At 46.8% G+C, this 19,274-nt stretch overlaps 1 protein-coding gene across 1 annotated transcript in view; it reads right to left on the bottom strand.

Moving 5' to 3' along the window:
• Positions 1–737: 737 nt before the first annotated feature.
• Positions 738–19,274, bottom strand: part of LOC131286822 (diacylglycerol kinase eta) — a 56,964-nt gene continuing 38,427 nt past the window's right edge. Inside the window, exons 4-16 of the mRNA XM_058315823.1 lie at positions 13,481–13,632; positions 13,226–13,421; positions 12,661–13,158; positions 7,879–8,024; positions 7,333–7,599; positions 7,123–7,248; positions 6,824–7,026; positions 4,966–5,825; positions 4,750–4,893; positions 3,437–4,682; positions 2,799–3,359; positions 1,340–1,773; positions 738–1,268 (exon numbers count right to left, since the gene is read on the bottom strand). Of these exons, the coding sequence (XP_058171806.1) occupies positions 738–1,268; positions 1,340–1,773; positions 2,799–3,359; positions 3,437–4,682; positions 4,750–4,893; positions 4,966–5,825; positions 6,824–7,026; positions 7,123–7,248; positions 7,333–7,599; positions 7,879–8,024; positions 12,661–13,158; positions 13,226–13,421; positions 13,481–13,632 (5,364 nt within the window). The remainder of the gene's footprint in view (positions 1,269–1,339; positions 1,774–2,798; positions 3,360–3,436; positions 4,683–4,749; positions 4,894–4,965; positions 5,826–6,823; positions 7,027–7,122; positions 7,249–7,332; positions 7,600–7,878; positions 8,025–12,660; positions 13,159–13,225; positions 13,422–13,480; positions 13,633–19,274) is intronic.

Below are 19,274 nucleotides of genomic sequence, written 5' to 3' on the forward strand. Positions count from 1 at the left end.
AACCATGATTAACTAATCTTCTGATCAATCAACAATAAAATGGTCTGGTGCACTTGTATACAATATACTAAGCTGTCACTGGAAGAAATTTGACAGCTGTCGGACGAGCGGTTCAGAAATAACAGCAGCCTGAATTTTGTTGCAGTTTTTTCATCTCACCCTGTATATGTTCACCGGAGTATCAGATAATTTTTGCTAACCTCTTCCGCTCGAATGTTCCTAGTTCCTGTCTTTTGTTTCGTCATCGTGGCCCCACTCGGGTCCCGATGGCCCTGTCCCGATCGGAGTCGAAGGGCGTTGTGAAATGCTCCACTGATATTTTTTTTTAACCTTTTCCCCGGTCTTATCTAGTTTGTAAGGACACACAAAACGTGCGGCATGCGGATAGTTCGTTCCGTTCGTTTGCGTAGAGATTTTGCTGGGTGTAACCAGCGTATGATACTAACGGTTACTAAATGCGTTCCGCCACTAAGTACGACAGTTTACGAAGTCTTTCGGTTGCTTTTTATCGAAGATTTTCCTCTATTCTTTGTTTCATTTCTTTGTGCTAGGTGTTTTCTAGGTAAACTCGCTGCAGAAATTTGCGTATGCGATCGTGATCCTTAATCTGGATCATTATTACCTGATGGCAATAACCCGAGATCTTCACTGTGTAGTGCACAGTGGTTTGCTTCGGCATGGTTCGGTTGCGATTGGGTTGTAAATTCCAGGGTGGAACCGTCCACCCCGTAGCTGGCCTATCCGGACCCTAGGTCCTTGATGGCCTGCAGAATGCGCTTCACGTGGCCAACCTTGGTGACGCCGAGGTCCTTCAGATCGCGGCGCGCCAGCGTCAGCAGCTCCTTGCCGCGAATGTCGTTCTTGATGAAGCTATCGACGTACTCGGACAGCTGCATCGCCTCGAGCCAGGTAACGACCTCGCCCACGCCCCAATTGCTCACCGTCTCGCGGGACGTCGGCGCCGTCTTGGCAACGGCGCCAGTTCCGGCGGCTCCGTGGTGCGAGCTGTGGCCACTACGGAACCTCAGCCAGAACGGTTTCTGCTTCTTGCGGTGATCGACTTCCTCGTTTGGGGCCAGCACGTTGAGGTAGACTTTCGTCTCGCCCGACTCGGCGCACTGCTGGAGTGAGCATTTGCCCAGCTCCATCTCCATGTTGGCCAGCGAGACGCTCAGCTTCGTCTCGAGATCCTCCCGAAGGATGAGACTGTGGCTGCGCTCTCTCAGCAGCTCGCAGGTGTCCTCGTACAGCTGGCGGGCGCACCGAACCTACGGGAAAGCGCATCAAACGCCGTTGAGTTCACCGCGAACCGATCCGCCTTATTCCAGCCACCACTTACCAATTCGGTCAGCTGCCGGCGCAAGTTGGGCCCTTCGATGATCTTCCCACCGGGATGGATGGACTCCAGTGCGTCGGCTGCCTTCGACGCCACCACGTACAGGTTTGGCTGCAGCGACGGGTGCGAGATGATCAGGAACTTTACCCACTTCACCAGCGTGCTGACGCACTCGATGAAGTTTAGCAGCAGATAGGTTTCGCGCTCGGAGAACATGTCCTCCGACGGCGCTAGATGGTGCTCGGATGCCGACGATGGTTGCTCGCGCGCGATACTGATGCTGTGCTGACGTTGTTTCTCCTGCCAGCTCTTCAGCGATACCTCCAGGTTACGGTTGCGGCACAACATCTGCACCCGGTTCTTGTGGATGATCCGTATCATGCCGGGCGGTTGCAACCAGGCTTCCCCGTCTACCTGTATCGGTACACACTCTTCACCTGACGAGATAAAGTAAAAATTGTATGAACTATGTAGAATCGCTCGGAGAGTGTGAGAAAAAGTGAACGAGATTGTGGACATGGAAATTGAATATTTTACAATCATATGAATCAAATAAAAAAACAAGACTGTAGACCTCGAAATAGCGAACTTTTTCACTGAATTCCCCGGACAGACAGACTGGTAAATTTTCAGGATAATTATATATAGAGTTATTAGTTGAGGTCCGCGACAACCGAGCGGTAGCGCCGGTTAGAAAATCGGCCCATGAGCGCCAGGGCTCACCACCTCGACGGCGTGGGTTCGAATCCCAACCGAGACCGGACCCTATTCACGTACACATAAAGTAAAAAGTCTCGTAAATTTGTAAAGGGCAGGCATGACCAACATGGTCGTTACTTCAAGAAGAAGAAAGAATATCTTAAATAATTGTAACAAAATATTACATTATTTAGAATCAACTTGTTGTGCCGTAAAATTCACGTAGGATGTACTAGATACGTTAATCAATACATTACGGACCATCAGTTTTTTTAATGGCTTCATTCAGCTAAAGCCGGTACATCTTGTTCCACTTTCCCCTATATTATTCAAATAAATTTAACAATTATCGGTTAAAGCAGAGGTCGACATACCTTTCTTAAAAAGGGCCAGATGATAGAAAACAAAAAGAAGGTGCGTTCCGGATACCGTAAACTATGATTACTAGTACTAAGTAGTAGATTTTGAGTTGTCAACATATAACAAAAACACCTCGTTCAACAATTTTAATCTTCATTTTTAGGAAGAAAACAAACCTGACACCATGAACAAATCCGATGAAAATTGAGATGGGATTTTTGTATGAAGCACTAAAATTTTCTTATGGACCGGATTAAATCAGTTTGTGGGCCGGATTTTGCCGACCCCTGGGTTAAAGGGTAAATGACTCGGCCTAGATCGTCGTCCTCTTATTATCGGAACGAAATTGATCAACTCTTTTGGCTCCAACCCCAATCCCAACGAACGCACGACCCAGCCTTACCGAGAATGTTAATCTGCACGCTCTGGCACTGGGCGATCCGGTGGTGCTGCAGGTTGATGAGCCGCGAGGCCGCCATCTGCACCGAGCCGAAGACCGCCACCACCTCCAGGATGCGGTCGTCGAAGCTCTGCGCCAGGAAGCAGTCGTCCTCCTTCTTGCTGCCCCAGAAGTTCGTGCCACCCATGAAGCTCGGGATGTTCAGCACCACGATGCCCTGGAGCGACGGTAGCGGTATCCGCTGACCGTCACACTCCAGCTGCACCTTCTGCTCGAGGTTCTTGTACGTCTTCTGGAGCCACTGCTTCGAGCCGAGCACGCCGTACCACATGTAGTTCTTGGCCCGCGATCGACACTTCTCCGGGTGCTCCTCGCGCTTGTTGTGAAAGTCGAGCGAGATCTTCGCGTCGATGCCGATGCCGAAGTAGTTGTTCATCACCGCCTTCTCGAAGTATCCCTCCAGCAGCGTCTCGTCCGGGTCCATCAGCGGGCTGACGGCGGCGCACAGGGTGTCCGCGTTGGCCAGCAAACACTTGGAGATGAAGCCCGTCCCGGTGCTGACGTCTGCAATGAATGCAAAATCAAAATGAACGTCGTGCAACGTTGGCCGATGCGTGCGAAAACGTTCAGCAAAAACTCACTTGGCCACGATGGCAGCCGCACCAGCGGGTTGATGATCGGTAGCTTCTTCACCTTCTCCTCCTTCTCCTCCTTGGTCCGCCTGTCCTCCTTGCCTTCCGCGTCCTTATCGACGCCGAACAGGCCCAGGCTGGAGCTGAAGATGTTACTCTTCGAGCTGCCCAACCCTTCCGGCTTGAACAGCAGGCTGCCGCTGCTGATGCGCCGCGACGCTGCCGGCGAGCAGTTCAGGAAGCGGATGTGCTCCGAGTCGAACCCGAGCAGGTTGGGGTTGTTGTTCGAGTGCCGCCGGTTGATATCGATCTCGCGCGGTGCCAGCAGGTTGGGCGTATGCTCGGAATGCCGCCGGATCTCCGGAACGCGCAGCGAACGCAGCTCGTCGCTGAGGGCCGGCGATGGCGGTTCCACCACGACGTTGATCGTCGGGATGCCCGGCAGCTGGAAGCTCTTCTCGCTCCGATCGTCCTTATCCAGCTCGTCCGCGCCACCCTCCGCCAGCTCCCCTTCCTCATCCTCCTCCTCCTCGTCCTCCTCCTCCTCGTCTTCCTCCTCCTCCTCGCGGTGCGTGTCGTCTTCGTGGCGCTCGTCGTCGTTCTCACTCGACGACCGCTCGCCCAACTCATCGTCCGGCAGGCTCTCGTCCTCATCATCCGCGTTCGGGGCCGACACGAGCTTCCGGTACTCGAAGCCGGACGAACGCACCGTATCCGTCTCCGACACCGACACGTCCGACGGGGAGCCGTGTACCGGCAGGAGGTTGCGCGCCAGTGACTTGATGTTTTCGTACTCATTTTCGCCCACTGAGAGCCGGTTGGTGAACCCGATGGCGGCGCTACCAACGCTACGGCGAGCGCCCCGGGCCGGTCGCTTGAAACTCTTGCGCGCTATATCGTTCCCCTCGACGAACTTGGCCAAGCTGCAGAAGCGAGGCTCCTTCACCTTCTGATCGTCGCACCGGTTGTCGATGTCGAACACCCGGTTCTCGAATCCGCACTGCTCCAGGTCGACGTTGTCGTTGGTCCGCGACTGTTGCTGCTGCTGCTTGCCCTTGAAGCTGCGCCGTCTCGTGTGCTCGAGCGTGCACAGGGTGGTCGTGTCCTCGGTGATCGTGTTGTCCTGCAGCGCGCCGAGCAAGTCCTGCCCCAGCACCGAGCTGATGTCATCCATCAGGCTTTCCCCGTGCAGCGCCTCCGTCGTGTCGCTCGTTTCCGGCGAATCGATGTGGCTGAATCGATCGTTGTCTAAATCCTGCGAAAGGAAAAAAAGGGGAGGAAGTGAAGTGTGGATGCGACCTGGGTGCTCGCCAACCACCAACCTGTATAATATCACCAACGTGTATCTGGGAGTTGTTCTCTGATTGTCTGTCGAGTATTTCCGAGGTAACGCTACACTCTTCGTTGCTTATTGCTGATAGTATATCACTGCCATCGCCGGGTACCTCATCGGACGACGATCGTTCCTGGAGGGGAGGGATGGAAGCTGTACAGTGAACGGAGCTGCCCTCCATCTCTCCCACCAACCCAATCCTTACCGGCATGTCCGTATCGATGATGGTAATGTTCTCACTGAAGTAAATGTTTTCCGGTGGTTTCTCCAGGCTGGGAATGCAGATGGTCGGCACCTGGAGCATGTTGAAGCTGCCGCTCGGCTTCGAAGTCGTCGGTTCGGCAGTGGCCCGCGCCGCCGCCGCCACCCCGAGGGCTCGCTGCTGCGGATGGTTCCGGTAGTAGTTGCGCTCGTACACCTCGATCGGCTGGAACTGCAGATAGCCGGTGCCCTCCGGTCGCTGCTGGGGTGCCTGCAGGCCACCTGTCGTCCCCTGCTGCTGTTGGAGCTGGTGCTGGTGATGCTGCTCGATGGTTTTCTTGAACGGCTTGAAGCCCAACCGCTCGAACGCGCTGTTCGGGTCGAGATCGAACTTGACCGTCTTGGTGTCGGACTCGAACGAAAAGTCGTACGGTGCTGTCGTCGACTGCGAGTCGGACGTGGTGGTCGTGTTCGAGCGCTGGTTCAGCGTATCGTCCGCGTCCTTCGCCTGGTTGTCGGTGTTCTGCTCCGATTCGCCCTCCGCGCCCATCGGCTCCAGGATGGCCGGTTCGTGGCCCTTCGGCTCGGTGTGGACGCTGTTCTCCTCCAGCTCCTCGATGCTGGAGATGCGGTACGATTCCGGCACGCCCGAGCTGCGCCGGCTGCCCCCGTCCGCGAACTGCTTCGGGACGGGCAGGTTCAGCGTGCTGAAGAAGTGCTCGTCCATCGAGTCGCGGCGCATGTCCGGCAGCGGGGAGATGCAGGTCAGCCGCGATGTCGACACCGACGGCGATATGGTGCCACCCGGGGGTGGCAACGTGGCCGGCGATGTGTTGGCCGAGTTGTCCGACGAAGAAACGTTAGCTATGTTAATTATTATGAAAAAGGGCGAACCGGAATTAGAAAATCCGCGCGAAACAAAAGAAATTTTTCTTAAAATATTTTAAAAGCAGCAAATAGCAATGAAACAGAAAGTATTACCGTAGTTTTGCGTGTATTATATCACCTCGGTATTATGCCACTCCGAACAACTTTTTTAATTTTATAAAACAAAGAGGTTTGTTGTATTTCTTCTTTTAAAACCCATTTATAGAGCTTATCTGAAGAGGCCAAATCGCTTTGATTTTTTTTAAACGCATTGATTTTGACAAAACTATTTGCACAATCGATGCTTTCACTTCGTTAACGGTCATTGTCACTTTCATCATTATTTAAAAATTATTAGATACACTTGAATCCAATTGGGCTCTTTTTAAAAATTGAATATAGTACTTGCGGCTACTGACCAAATAGTAACTTCGATTGATTATGTTGATTTTGTCACAGGCAATTTTCATAATGTCGCTTTCGTTTCATGCTCACCGGAACTTTCTACGTTATTGAAACATTTGCTTTATAATTTTCAATTGGCAGCCAGTAGCTTTAGGCTGCTCCAAAAAAGTTTAAATTATATACTACTCTTTCTTTCCTCGTTTCTAACTGTTGGGAATTTTGAAACTTGTTTAAAATCTATAGCAGTAAAACTTATTTCCATATAAATACTACCGCTACTTTTTAATTAATAATTATCGTTTAAATTTAAATTTAATAAATTTTATAATAAATAAAATAAACCATTAAAACTAAAATGAATTGAAAAGTAATATAAGGTGAAACCACATACGCTTTTAGATAAAGAAGCATCGCATGTACCAAGCGAAGGAAAATGAGTTAATAAACCAAGAAAGATTTGTAAAAAATTAACATACAAATTAGGAAAAAAATAGGACACATTGTAGGAAAATGAACGAAAGATTCGATGCACGCAACTGTTCCGTATTCCCGCTCTTAAACCCAACCTCAACGCATGGGATTTGACCTACCTCGTAGGGTGTTCATGGGCACGGACAGGCGCTTCTGTGGTGCGAACGGCGTCACCTTCTCGCTCATCTCCACGACTTCGTGTATTGCTCGCTTGAGGCTGTTGGCCCGGCATAAAAGTGCTTCCTTTTCCGAACTGCGATCTATTCTACTAATGCGTTCTTTGGAATTCAGTTTATCTTTTTCGTTTTTCTCTATTGTTTTTCTGCCGAGGTGGAAGAGACGCGCAAATGAAAGCGAAGGTTAGAACATTGATATCGACCTGCCACGTGCCGGTTCGCAGTCGACGGTGGAAACTTACGTATCTATTGGTCTTTCTGAGGCACTTTTTTGAGCAATTTCTTTCAGTGTTCTAAATAATTCGTCGTCGCCGTGAAGACCAGCTTCTTCGTCCTTCAGTGTATCTAATAACATTCCTAACTTTTGTCTGCACGGGGCGAAATGAAAAGCGAGAAGTTAGAGTAGCATGCAGGTGGGACATTGTATCCTACCCCGTAATTCCGATGCTTACCTTAAAATATCACATTTTATGCTTAATTGCTCTTCGTCCGAGCTCGTCTCCCTTACTCTAGCAATAAAGTCATTGACCGTTTCGCATAGACTCCGCGTCGACTGTATCATCAGCTGGGTGTCCTCGTTGTAGACAATTGACTGCAGATGCCACAGGGCGCTGTCCTCGAACTGCGACAGCAGGGGATCCGGATAGTGCGAGATCGACATCTTGGGGGTACGCGTCGTCGCGATGCCAATATCGCGCTCGAACACCATCACGCTCCACCTAATGACGGTCGGGGAGGTCGGAGCAGGGGAAAGGGAAAGGTTGAGATTACCTATTCGATTGACAGCATAACCTTTGGGTGGGCTTTTCCCCGAACGAATTAATTAAACATTCTCTTTCAACAATCGTCATCCCAGGTCGTGGAATTTAGAACACATTTAAAATTGTTTACACATTTTAAATTGTTCCCCCGGGGAAGATCGCTCAAATTGGGACATTTCTACACACACGCACAATACAACCACACAACCATCACCCAACAGTTCGTCCTGTCCTTACCTGTCGAGCATCTTCGTGCTGGCCTTCTCGTAGCGCTCCAGCAGCTGCGGAAGATGTGCGTCATCGTCGCACGAGCTGCCCCAGCCGAGGACCCGCGCCAGATCGTTTCCGGTTCCCAGTGGAAGCACTGCTATTTGGCATTGTTTCTGTGTGAAAAACACACAACCGAATGGAATGGGTTGGCAAAGACAAGCAGAAAGGAAACTTGTTAACCTCGGGAAAGATTGACAAAATCTGAAAAGTTAAATGAGTGCGTTCTGCGGAAATTGGAAATTCGAGGTGGAAGCGGCAAATGGGAGTCAAACATGTGGATTCGTCATAGCAGCAATGTGTCTTCACTTGCGTACGGCTGACGTCAATTTGCAAATGATCCGGAAGGTTTATGGCGTACACGTGAAGTTGGTTCCTACTGACTCCTTCTTTCCTCCCGGTGACACACGATGAAACACGGGAAATCGTACGCACACACAAGCAAAAACCAGAAAAGACTACAAACTTTCTCGATCAATTCCCCAATCGAAAGCACAAATTAATTCTGGGAAAAATGTTCATCAAACTTTTGCCAACCGAACGTTAGCATTGACAATGGGTTTACTTCTTGTAGTAAAACGGGTACTTTACGTTTGAGAATTTATATCTCACAGGCGAAACCTAGTCAGTGGCGGATTTACACTCATAGAGGCCCCAAGTGGTAAAATTAACGGGGCTCCTATCCAAAACCGAAGAAAATTATAAATTTTTATCTTGTTGATATGGTTTTCAACAAAATCAATGTTATCTCTTTCTTTTAACCTACAATCAATAAGTTTTCTGGCGGACTCTTCGAAGTTTGATTTTTATCAATTTTGTCTAACAATTCTTATTGAATAAATAGAATAGAAAAATCATATTTATGATTTTTATTTAGACTTTTTCAAATATATGGCAGCATCTAACAGGATATGTCAAAACGCATTGCTCTATATCAGTTAGATGAAACTGATTAAGTTTTTCAACACATCATTTAAGCCCTAAAATATTGTTGTTTCGAGGCAAATGCGTACTTGTTTCCAATTGATTAACTATAAAATATGTTTCTTTTGTTACATTTCAACTCTGATCATAACCGGATCATTCTCTCATTATTTCATTATGGTTCTTAGCATTACCTTTTATAGTATACAGTAAAATAGCCCATTATTGTAAGACTGACCCCGTTCTAATTTATTATTTGCGATCATTATAGAAGACTGATGAGTTCTATAGAATATTTGTTTAACTATAAATCTTACAAACTTTGCCGGGGCCCCTTTCTAGTAAGATAGTGATTTTTTTGGTAAAAAAAATTATTTAAAATAATAACAAAAAATAGAAGGTAAAAAAACTTAAACTTGCGCACGGTTTCAATTTTGGTTTTTGTTTAAAAATATCTACTTCATATTCATATTCATTTCATTTCAATTTTGGTTTTTGTTTAAAAATATCTACTTCATATTGCTCTTAGTTGAACATAAACCTTATGATACTTGTTGCATGAAATGATCTTTTAAAATAATCGAAATTTGATAAACACCTATTTAAACTTGCCAACAAAAGTATTACACACATTGGTAGGTTTCTTTTTGATAAATATTTAAGAATATACTATGTGGTGTTTTCACACCTTTTCCTCCAAAATTGACAAATGTTTACGGTATTTTTTCCATTATTACTCTAGTTGATTTTTAACGAAAATAAAACGGGTGAAATGCTAAGGAAAAGCTGGATATTTGAATGTTAATTTTTTCAAATGAAATTGTTTAAAAATCAATCATAATTTCATGTTTTCTTGTAGATCATGAGAAGAATATTTTCATAATATAAACGAGTTCATGCGGAAAATAAGTATTCTTGCAAACACAGTTGTTGTGTAAAATCTCTCAGTATTAGTTCGTTCGAGATGAGCAGAGCACAATTTAGCCCCGCCGTACTGCACACGCGAGCGGGGAAGGGAAAAAGGCCGCTGTCGCCAAGGTGCTTCCTACCTCGTTGGAAATCGTTCCGATGAGATCAACATTTATTGCTTCCCCCGGTTGCCGGCTTGTTAGCGAGCCAATTGAAATACATTGAGATGGAAACATAACGCGCGCGCGGATAGGCGGTGCCAATAAATCACAATAAACTCCCGTCCCAAAGCATTGCCGAACCAATTCGTAAGCTTCCTCGGGCTCCTTTGGGTGCCCTCCCTTAGGGACCTGATAAACTGACGCCTGAAGCAAGCAAAACCCTAAACCCGGTAGTAGGACCCGGTGGGCTTTTGAATGGAGCATAAATTAAACGACCGGCCCCGGTTTCAATGAACCCGAAAAGAGAGAAAAACCAAAACTTAAACTTACAGATCAACCGGAGAGTGACCGGAGATGGAGAGTGTTGCACGGGGCTGGGGATGTTTGGGACCTGAAGGCCTTTCGGTGTCATTTTTGAAGCGATTGCACGGCGAAAGCGATACCCCACCGGTTGGGAACGTGCCAAGTTCATCGAGTTCGAAGCCCAGAACAGAAACCGTACGATGATGAAACGGGACCTGACGCCTGCCACACAAAGCAGAGACTTAAGTTTTAATCCTAGGGAGTCGGCAAGAAAGAGTTTCGGCAAGCAGCAGAAGAGAAGTCACAAAAGTTTGCGCTTACATTGTGCAAGTAAAGGTCAACTGGTGAGCATTGACTTGTTTTCTTCTATGTTTTCCACCCCGCGGGAACATTTTTATGACGGCTCGATGGTTAATTACCATGAAATGAAAAGCTCAAGTTTGGGAAACGTCGTTCCAGTTGCGTTCAGCTGGATTCTACTGGATACCCGATGAAGCGCGACACGTGCAGGTTTCGTGGGGTAGGAGTTCTGTTCTATAATTCTCCGAAAAGCCTGACACTCCGATGGAAACAGAATGGGGGCCAGCTTTTCCGAACTTTAAGCAACAGCGGGTGCACGATTCACGACGACTGTGAACCCTGCTGAAACCCTGGTCAACTTCTTCACACGCAAATGCCGTACACCATTTCAACGGAACAGTTGGTTTCGTTGTTTTATGATGAAGAAAAGTTTCACTGTCACATCTGCAGGGGTAGCAATAAAGCTTTCGAATCGCCTCCAAAACGCAAACATATCTACATACAAATTTCCTCTTTAATCATCGCACAGGACATTGCCTATCCGCTGCCAACACCCTCGGAAGCCTTCCCCGTCCCCGATCACCACACTCCGCTTGCGTACCCGTGTTGCCCCGTACATCCATTAATCCGTAGGTCGCTCATTATATATTAATCCCCGGCCATGACATATTCGGAATGCTGAACATCTCTCTCCTCGCATCAGGAGTACGCTGTACACATCCTTTCCTCGCTCGGTTCCTTACCCACGGCCCTGCGGAGCATCGCATCGATACGTAATTTCGTCAGAACTCATTTCCTGCGGGCGAAATGGGGCGTTTCGTTCAACCGTAAACGGAAAGAAAACGGGAGAGCAACAGCAAAAGGAAAAATTTCAACAACGAAATACAAGCAAGAAAATAGACGAATCTGTTCGAGCCAAACTTGTCGTGTTCATAGCGCTCCCCGTCCCTGGAGGGGTTTTCATATCCGTCTCGCTATTATTTTCCCCGATCCGCCTTATCCACATCACCACATTCCCCCCACAGATCGGACGGGTGAAAATAAAGATCGAAATCAAAGCCGACCCTATCACCGGTCCCTTGCCCCAACAACTTCCCCCTTCCGGGCGAGATTGTTTAGCCCCTCCGAGGAGCCCCTAGCGAACGGATGTAATATCGGCCGGGCTGTAGTTCAAATATTTATTGTGTAAAATTCGGCAAAAATTCGCGAGGTAAAAACGTGGAAAGATGGCACACGTGGCACACCTCGGAGCGGAACGATTTCGGTACGAAACCTGGCTGGTAACAACGGATAACATACACGAAGGAAATAAAAACACAAGTGTGTGCTGTGGCTCGGAAATGCCACGATCATACGGGCGGCGGTTCTGTCCTGTAATGAATTTTTCTTCCCTCCACCGACCGGAAAACCGATACGCTAAAAAACACCCCGAATGGCACGCATCGGCGAGCTTGAGAACGTCCCCACCGTGCCAGGCCGTTAAATTTCATAATTTGTGTCCTTGACATTACGCTGTCCGCCGGTAAGCAAGCCCCGGTATGGCTCCAACTCCAAACTGACACGGCAAAGACAGAACGGTATAGGACGTTTGCCTCGTTGAAGTCGCTCGGTGAGAGTTCTCAACCGTAGCTTACGGTGCAGAAAGAGGGCGAAGGGGAATGATGGGGAGGAGGTGGAGATTGCCCGCTGGCTGCTGAAATGGCCAGCACTTGTTCTGGTGGGCACAAACGGCACGACAGCATGAAATGGAACTTCGTTGTAGCATTACGCTTTGGTAGACCGTTTGAGTGCCCTGAAGGGGAGCGAATGAGAACCGCATTGTTCCGATGGGGGAAATGTTGAAGTTCTTCATTTTTTTTTTATTTAGATAAGACCCTTGTCTTTTTGCACGGAAAAAAGATAGAACCAGACCAACATAGACGCACTACAAACAGCTCGGCTAGCCCGGGAGCGAGCTTATTAGCATACCATTTCTCGGGTGGTTCCTAATGAGATGAGTTTTTCAGTAGCATCGCCAAACTAAGTGCCTCATTTGAGAACGCAGTACGTAGCGGTTTTCTGGTCCCCTATCGTGGTTGCGGTGTCCTTACATAAAGGGGGGGGGGGGGGGGGGGGGGAACCACCGTCAAAGAGAAACGCGCGTAAAAGTACTCACTTGCATGTTGAGATGGTCGATCTCGCTCAGCACCCAGCCGACGGAGCCATCGCCGGAGCAGATCAGGATGCGGAAGGGATCGAAATGCCGGAACAGCCGCAGCCCGAGGCCGGGCCCGCTCGAGATCAGGTCGAACACCTGGGCCGGGTTGAGCAGCTGCTTGAAGCGGCGCAGGAACTTGACGCCCTGGTTGTCGCCCGACTTGGAGTTGACGAACACGAGCAGCGGCGAGAAGCTGCCGTGCGGCTTGCACACGTCCCACGCCTCGTCCAGCCCGATCGAATGCAGCGAGGTCGGCGGCACCATCGACACCCGGGCCGGCCCGAGCGGGCAAGCGTTGGGGGCTTGCGGCCGGCAGGCGGTGTGCACGGTCGACCGGCACCAGATGCATCGCCAGTCCTGCAACCGCATCACGGAGCCGCACGTTTTGTCGCACACCAAGCACTTGGACGATACGGGCAGGTTGCCCTCCATCCACTGATGGGGCATCACGAGATTCTGTGTTTTACAAGGGATAAAGGTCAACAAAGCCCGCCAGAACCAAACCGCCCCCGGAAATGCTTACCCCATCGCAGTCCTCGATGATGTCCTTGCCGACGCTGGCCAGCGTCGTCCACTTGCAGTTGGAGATGGCCTTAGCCGCGCAGCGCTTGTGAACCTTGCACTTGCACACCTCGCAGGACAGTCCGTGGGACGTCACGCCGGACAGTGCCTCGCGGCACACGTTGCAGTAGGTCGGTCGTGCGTGGGATGTGGCGTACCTGCGGGCCAAAGAACAACCAGTTACACACCGAAATACTCCTACGCCAACTAGACCTACCAGTGATGATGTCCGGAGAGGAAGTCGTGCTGATCCGGCGGTCCCGGTTCGAAGAATTCGCGCGCCGAGGCGGCCTTCAACGCTTGCAGCCAGTCCTCCATTTCTCGGCGTGATTCGGCACACAGCACTAGCGAGCGGGTGGGTGTAATTAGCTGGAAAGGGGGAAGGATTACGCTCGGATTAGCAAAAAGAAAATGCACGACAAAATTCGCAGTAACGCTGATTGCAAGATAAATAAAAACAATTCGGTGTGGTTGGTAGTCATTAAAACACCGTTTACAACGATGTTTGAATCGTAATGTATTGCTACTGTGTGAGATTTCAACCTCCTGTCCTTCAACTCTTCCCTTACCGCTTTCTGTTCTTTTATTTTCTCTAAACTTTCCTTTGATCTAACTTGCCTTCTCTCCGGTTTCATCGCTACAGCGTTTATTCTGATCATTCTGTTTGTTATTTAAAGTCTGAGCAAAGTTAAGGTAAAGTCCCTGAAGTTTTTTAAAGAAACATAAAATTAAAATAAGTTACAGTATAACCAACTTGTATAAGTTACAGTATAAACCAGTTCTAGTTGTCCACTCTAAATAACTTTTAATACTTGACAGATATGGCTTATCTAAGTAATGCCTAACTTGAAGTCAATGATCAGACCCATTACCTCGTATTACTGTTTCGGTTTCTAAATTTGATTGATTTCCCAAGTGCTATAAATTGCAGTAAAATATTGAAAGTGGGGAGTTTTTATACTTTTTGATAAATTACATAGAGGGCTCTTTGTAATCTAATATCGAGTTCAAGAGAAAAGTTTATATTGTTGAAGAAAGTCTACCATGGGCATAAAATACAAAATATCGATGATGCGCACCACAACACATCTTTCTCATTCCAAATTTGCTTTTGTCAGGTTTTCCTGGAGCTCTTCAATTATTTCTTTAAAATTTATCTAACCACTCTTCTTATAAATCTTATAAAACCTGCCAAAACAGCTTCTTTTTTATGAGTGGAACAATATCCCCTATTGGAAAAAAGCCAATCGGTTCTTTTCTCATAAATTCATGCGAATTTCATGTCATATTTTCCGATTTCTGAAGGTTTTTAAAATATGGCTACAACCAGATACTAAATTTTGTGCGATCAAAAAACAACACTTCATAAAGCGGTTTCCGAATTATAAAACAACATACTTGCCTCGGAAAAAATGAGCGTACGTTTCAAGCTATCTTGGGTAATTTGACATAGTTAACTAAAATCTTTTTACTGCATTCGACAAAATTGCTCAATACGAAAATAATATTTGAATCCAATTAAATTTTAACATATTTGCATTCAAAATACTACGTTTCTAACGAGTTTATACGAAAAGGATAAGTTTGCATTCGACAATTATTGTCCTTTATTTTTTGGTAATAAATTGAGCCAAATATTTGGGTTCAAACGTGGAATTTGTAACAGTAGCTAGCTGGTCACTTTTCTGCAGGAACTTATAACTTTTCAGGATAAGAAATTAAGTAACCCTTTTCCGTAAATAATCTAACACTTTTCACGTGATCGCTCAATTATCGCGTAAGTAAATTGATACTTACTCACGACACTTCGAATTGAAACAAAATTGGAACGTGTCGCTGTACCTGTTACGTAACGTTTAATCAATTTGGTAAACGCTCGACGAAACGCATTTTGATATAGATTAGAGAAAGCGATCAGACTTATGTGACTTATGGTGCGGGAAAAAAAATGAAAAAAGGAAAATTTTAGTTCATTGTTCAAATATAATCATAAACTTCTCCCCTGCTCATGTCTGCCGGACTGGACTTATCCCATCGCATGCCTGGAAATTCTAAACTATTCTAGTGCTAAGAAAGGGCCATGGTTTGACTACAAAACCTGGCGCTAACTGGCCATTCCAATTCTTCGTACACGTCGTTAACCTTTCTCTCGCATAAGATTGCCTAATCGCCTGCGGTTTCCGGTGACTACCTCAACAATGGCGTAACGTCGATTGAACTCGAATTTGTTCAGCATCACTGCGGCCCGTGATGCCACTCACACACTGCTCTCGATACATGCGCTCGTCATCGAGATTGCAATCAAACGTTTTCGGACTATCATTGCGCGCCATTACATCGATTACGACAGCTCCCGACACGTTTCCAATCGACTCGTTTCAGCACGTCACTGGTGCTGAAATCAAATCAGTTCCATCGGGCAATTAGAACAGAGCGCAGCGGGGAATCGGAAGTCTGTTCGTTAGTCGAGATTTAGCACCCCCTTCCGAGGATCTGCCAGCGTTCTTCCTCAAAACCAACGAAGATTGCTTGTTTCGTTTGCGCTACCGAAGAGGAGTCTTTCCAAATCATAGGCTTCAGCTTACCGGCACCGCTTCGTATTTCCCTGGGTAAAGTTAAGTGAAGCTGAAACCGGGCAATTAAACGTGGGCCGGACGATATTCTAGACCCGGATGCCGCACGCTCACGAATAATCGAGTACCAATCCCTCTACCCCTGCTTCCAAAATGGGTGATGAGAGCCTGCGGGACCTGTGAAGCTCGAGGACCTCGAGCTGAAGCCTTTCCAATTAGCAAACGCTCCTGCACAAAACCCAGGGTAGGATTGTTAACCCATCGCCGCCTCCTCGGTCCGGTGTTGCGGTCTTTGCCGGCCCGTACCCTTCCGGAAAGCATAGGACGGTGCTGGAACAAAAAGCTTTGGTCCTTTTGATGAGGTTGTGGGGAGGGGGTGTTAAGGGAGGATGAAGGAACCGGGAATAAGGTAAAACAAAAATAAGTAAAATCAAGCTGGAAAAATGCCACTTTATCTCGTGCTAGAACCGAGCAAACAGATGGTATAATAGAGGCCCGTGTGGTTTCGTCGCCATTTGCTACGCCCCGGAAAAAAAACCCTTACCCTAGCCGCGAAAACCCAACTAACCCAGGGTTGCGCTCATCCTTTGCATTTGCAATCTAACCTTCCGTTCCGTACCCCGTACCCGTACGCTCTTTCCGCAGTTTTTCGGGACCCAAAGTAAACACCGAGCTCCGGTGCTTCGTTTCACCCGTCCGGTCGGCATTTTCACGAGACACGGGAAAACCTCCGCGCCTCCTTGCGTATTCTTATTATTCCACATTTTCTTTCTGCTGGTTTTCCCTCCTTGCCTTTATGTTGTTATTGCTGCACATTGCTCTCTTTCTTTTTTCTTGCTCTTTGCACTCCTTCCTTTGGATAAACACTTCACACAGCACAAGCGAAAGCTTTCCTAGGCAAACAGTACCCTTCGGTGTGGGGGCAAACCTTACGAACGTTACTACGTACTCCTGGGGTGTGTATGTGTGTGTACCGTGTACCGTCACCAAAACCCTTCGGGTTCCCTTGTGCGCCAGAAAAAGCAGGTGCTGTGTTCAGCATCTCGTTCGTCAACAGGGTATGGTGGAGAGCGAAAAACAGATACACTAAACCAGGGGTCGGCAAAGTCCGGCCCGTAATAAAATTTTACTACTTCATACAAAAAAACCCATCTCAGTGCAAGTTTTTTCCCCAAAATAAAGATTAAAATTGTTGAACGGGTTATTCAATATCAGGTGACTTTCTCTCATTCTTTTCGTTAGACTTTTACTATCGTATTTGTATTATTGATCGTTCTAAAATTTCCTAGCGTCATGAGTCTCGCCCAATTTCCGACGACAATAACTCGTTCACTTTGCATCCAAAATAGCTACATTCAACGAATACAATTTTCATACCCATTACGTGCTAAAGGCTCGCAATTTTATAAACTCATCGAAGTACGTCAATAAAACTAAGATATTTTAAAATAATTTGGGTACAGGATTAATTTTAATTACAATTTTAGAAAGCAATGAGCAGCATACCATACACCAAAATTTATATGTTGATCCAAATTCAACGAAAATAAGCGTAAACATGATTTTTAAAAATCAACGATAAAATTTCAAATTTACAAAAAGTTACATAAAAATTGATCATGTAACTTTATTCTTTAGAAAGTTGATTCAAAAAGGGTATTACTTTGAAATCATCGTTTAATGTATCCGGCTCGCGCTTTCGGTTTCTTTTAAATCATCTGACCCTTTTTGGAAATCCCCTACCCCTGCACTAGACAACCGTAGTACTGTGTGGAAGGCTGTCGACTCACTCGCCACGTGGGAAAGCAACGTGGAGTCGCAAATTTAAATTTTCATCCTTTGTTTTATGGGCTTCTCCTCACTTCTGCTTCGGCCTGATGGCGAAACCCGGACAGGTATCCTCGCAGGAACCGACTGTCATGCAGAAACAAACAAAAAGGACGACGTGCACGTTAAACGGTACAGCGAACAAAACCAAATCCTACAAACGGCGTAACGGTACAGATCGGGAATGTCAGGTAGGCGAGGGATCGGTGTGCGCCGAGGTGCGTTCGTTCGCGTGTTCGACTGACACTCAACCCGCTCGTCCTGATTAGATGGCCCGCTGCTGCCTTTTGCGAGCCTTCCACCCGAAACCGACCGACGAGCATCAAGATTAGGGGCGGGCGGTGTTTGTAACATTTGCGTTCGCTGTCTATTCATGATTTACCCAACAAGGGGTTTACAAGCTTACCGAAGCGTCCTATTTGCTTCGTTTCCGGTACGCCACAGGCTTGAACATTACGCGTGCACAAACTCGAGAAGCGAAAAGAAACGAAACCCGCCCGCTCCCGACGGCGCAATGTTGTGTTGGCCTCCTTTGGAGTGGCTGTCTATTTTTTTTTCGCTTGTCCTGCTGCCATTGCGTTCGTTTCGAGGGAATTCGAGAGTAGCTTTGGGGTTTTGCTGTACCACCACACAACAGGCAATCATGGTGAGATATTGTTTCGCTGAACCATGAAATACTGCTGCCGACGATTGCGAGCGGTTTGGTCGTGCGTTATCGGACCGATGTTGATTTTGGGGCGCCCTATCGTGATTGGAGCAAAGTAACGAAATCCCGGTTTAATTTTTCGCAATTTAACACATGGCTTCGCTAAACGCGATGAAAGGCCGGTGGAAGGTTTGCATGTGTCATAAGGTGACGAATGTTTAACATTTTCCACTCCATTAGCTCAATCTATTTATTCGGTTCTATTTTTCTAGTACATTCAGTGTTTGGTAGATGAGTAAGGTAAACATCAACCACCTATGCGTGGAATACGTTAGGGAATATACCATAAAAGATTTTCTACGTTTAATGATGTTTTAAAAGAAAGGATAACATACACTTTTTTTCTGTACGCTACCACATTTAAGTTATCACGACGTTATCATTTTAAAAAATTGAGAAGGTACAGTAGAATTTTTAAAACTTTTCAAAGACTAAGACTTGTGAACTCTTCTTTTACAATTTATTTTGTATACTTTCATATATTACAATATGCTTAATGCTTAGTGCTTAGAAAATGTGTTTCTCGATCAGCGGGTGAAAAATAGATTTGCACAAATTTGCGCACCTGGTTTGGAGAGCGAGGGGGTGGAAAATAGTTGTTTGGAATGATTTTGTTCATAAGACTTCGATGGTAATATTATCTCTCTGCAGTTTTCTTACAGTTAAATAATCAAATCAACATTCAATGCGCTTTCCTTTGGATCGACTCACGAACAGTAACATCTACACGAAACGAAAAAAGTTACCAGCAAAGCTGGTAATTTCACGTGTATTTTAAGTTCTTTTTCGCCTCGTGTAAAATAAGCGTAAAATCTAACACGTTGACGATTTGCACAATCAACAATAAAAAGAGTTCTTTGTGAAAAGGAAAAACCAGATTCGTTCGAGTAATTCCCGAGGAATAA

Source organism: Anopheles ziemanni, chromosome 3, assembly GCF_943734765.1.
Source record: "Anopheles ziemanni chromosome 3, idAnoZiCoDA_A2_x.2, whole genome shotgun sequence".
NCBI classification, from domain to species: domain Eukaryota; kingdom Metazoa; phylum Arthropoda; class Insecta; order Diptera; family Culicidae; genus Anopheles; species Anopheles ziemanni.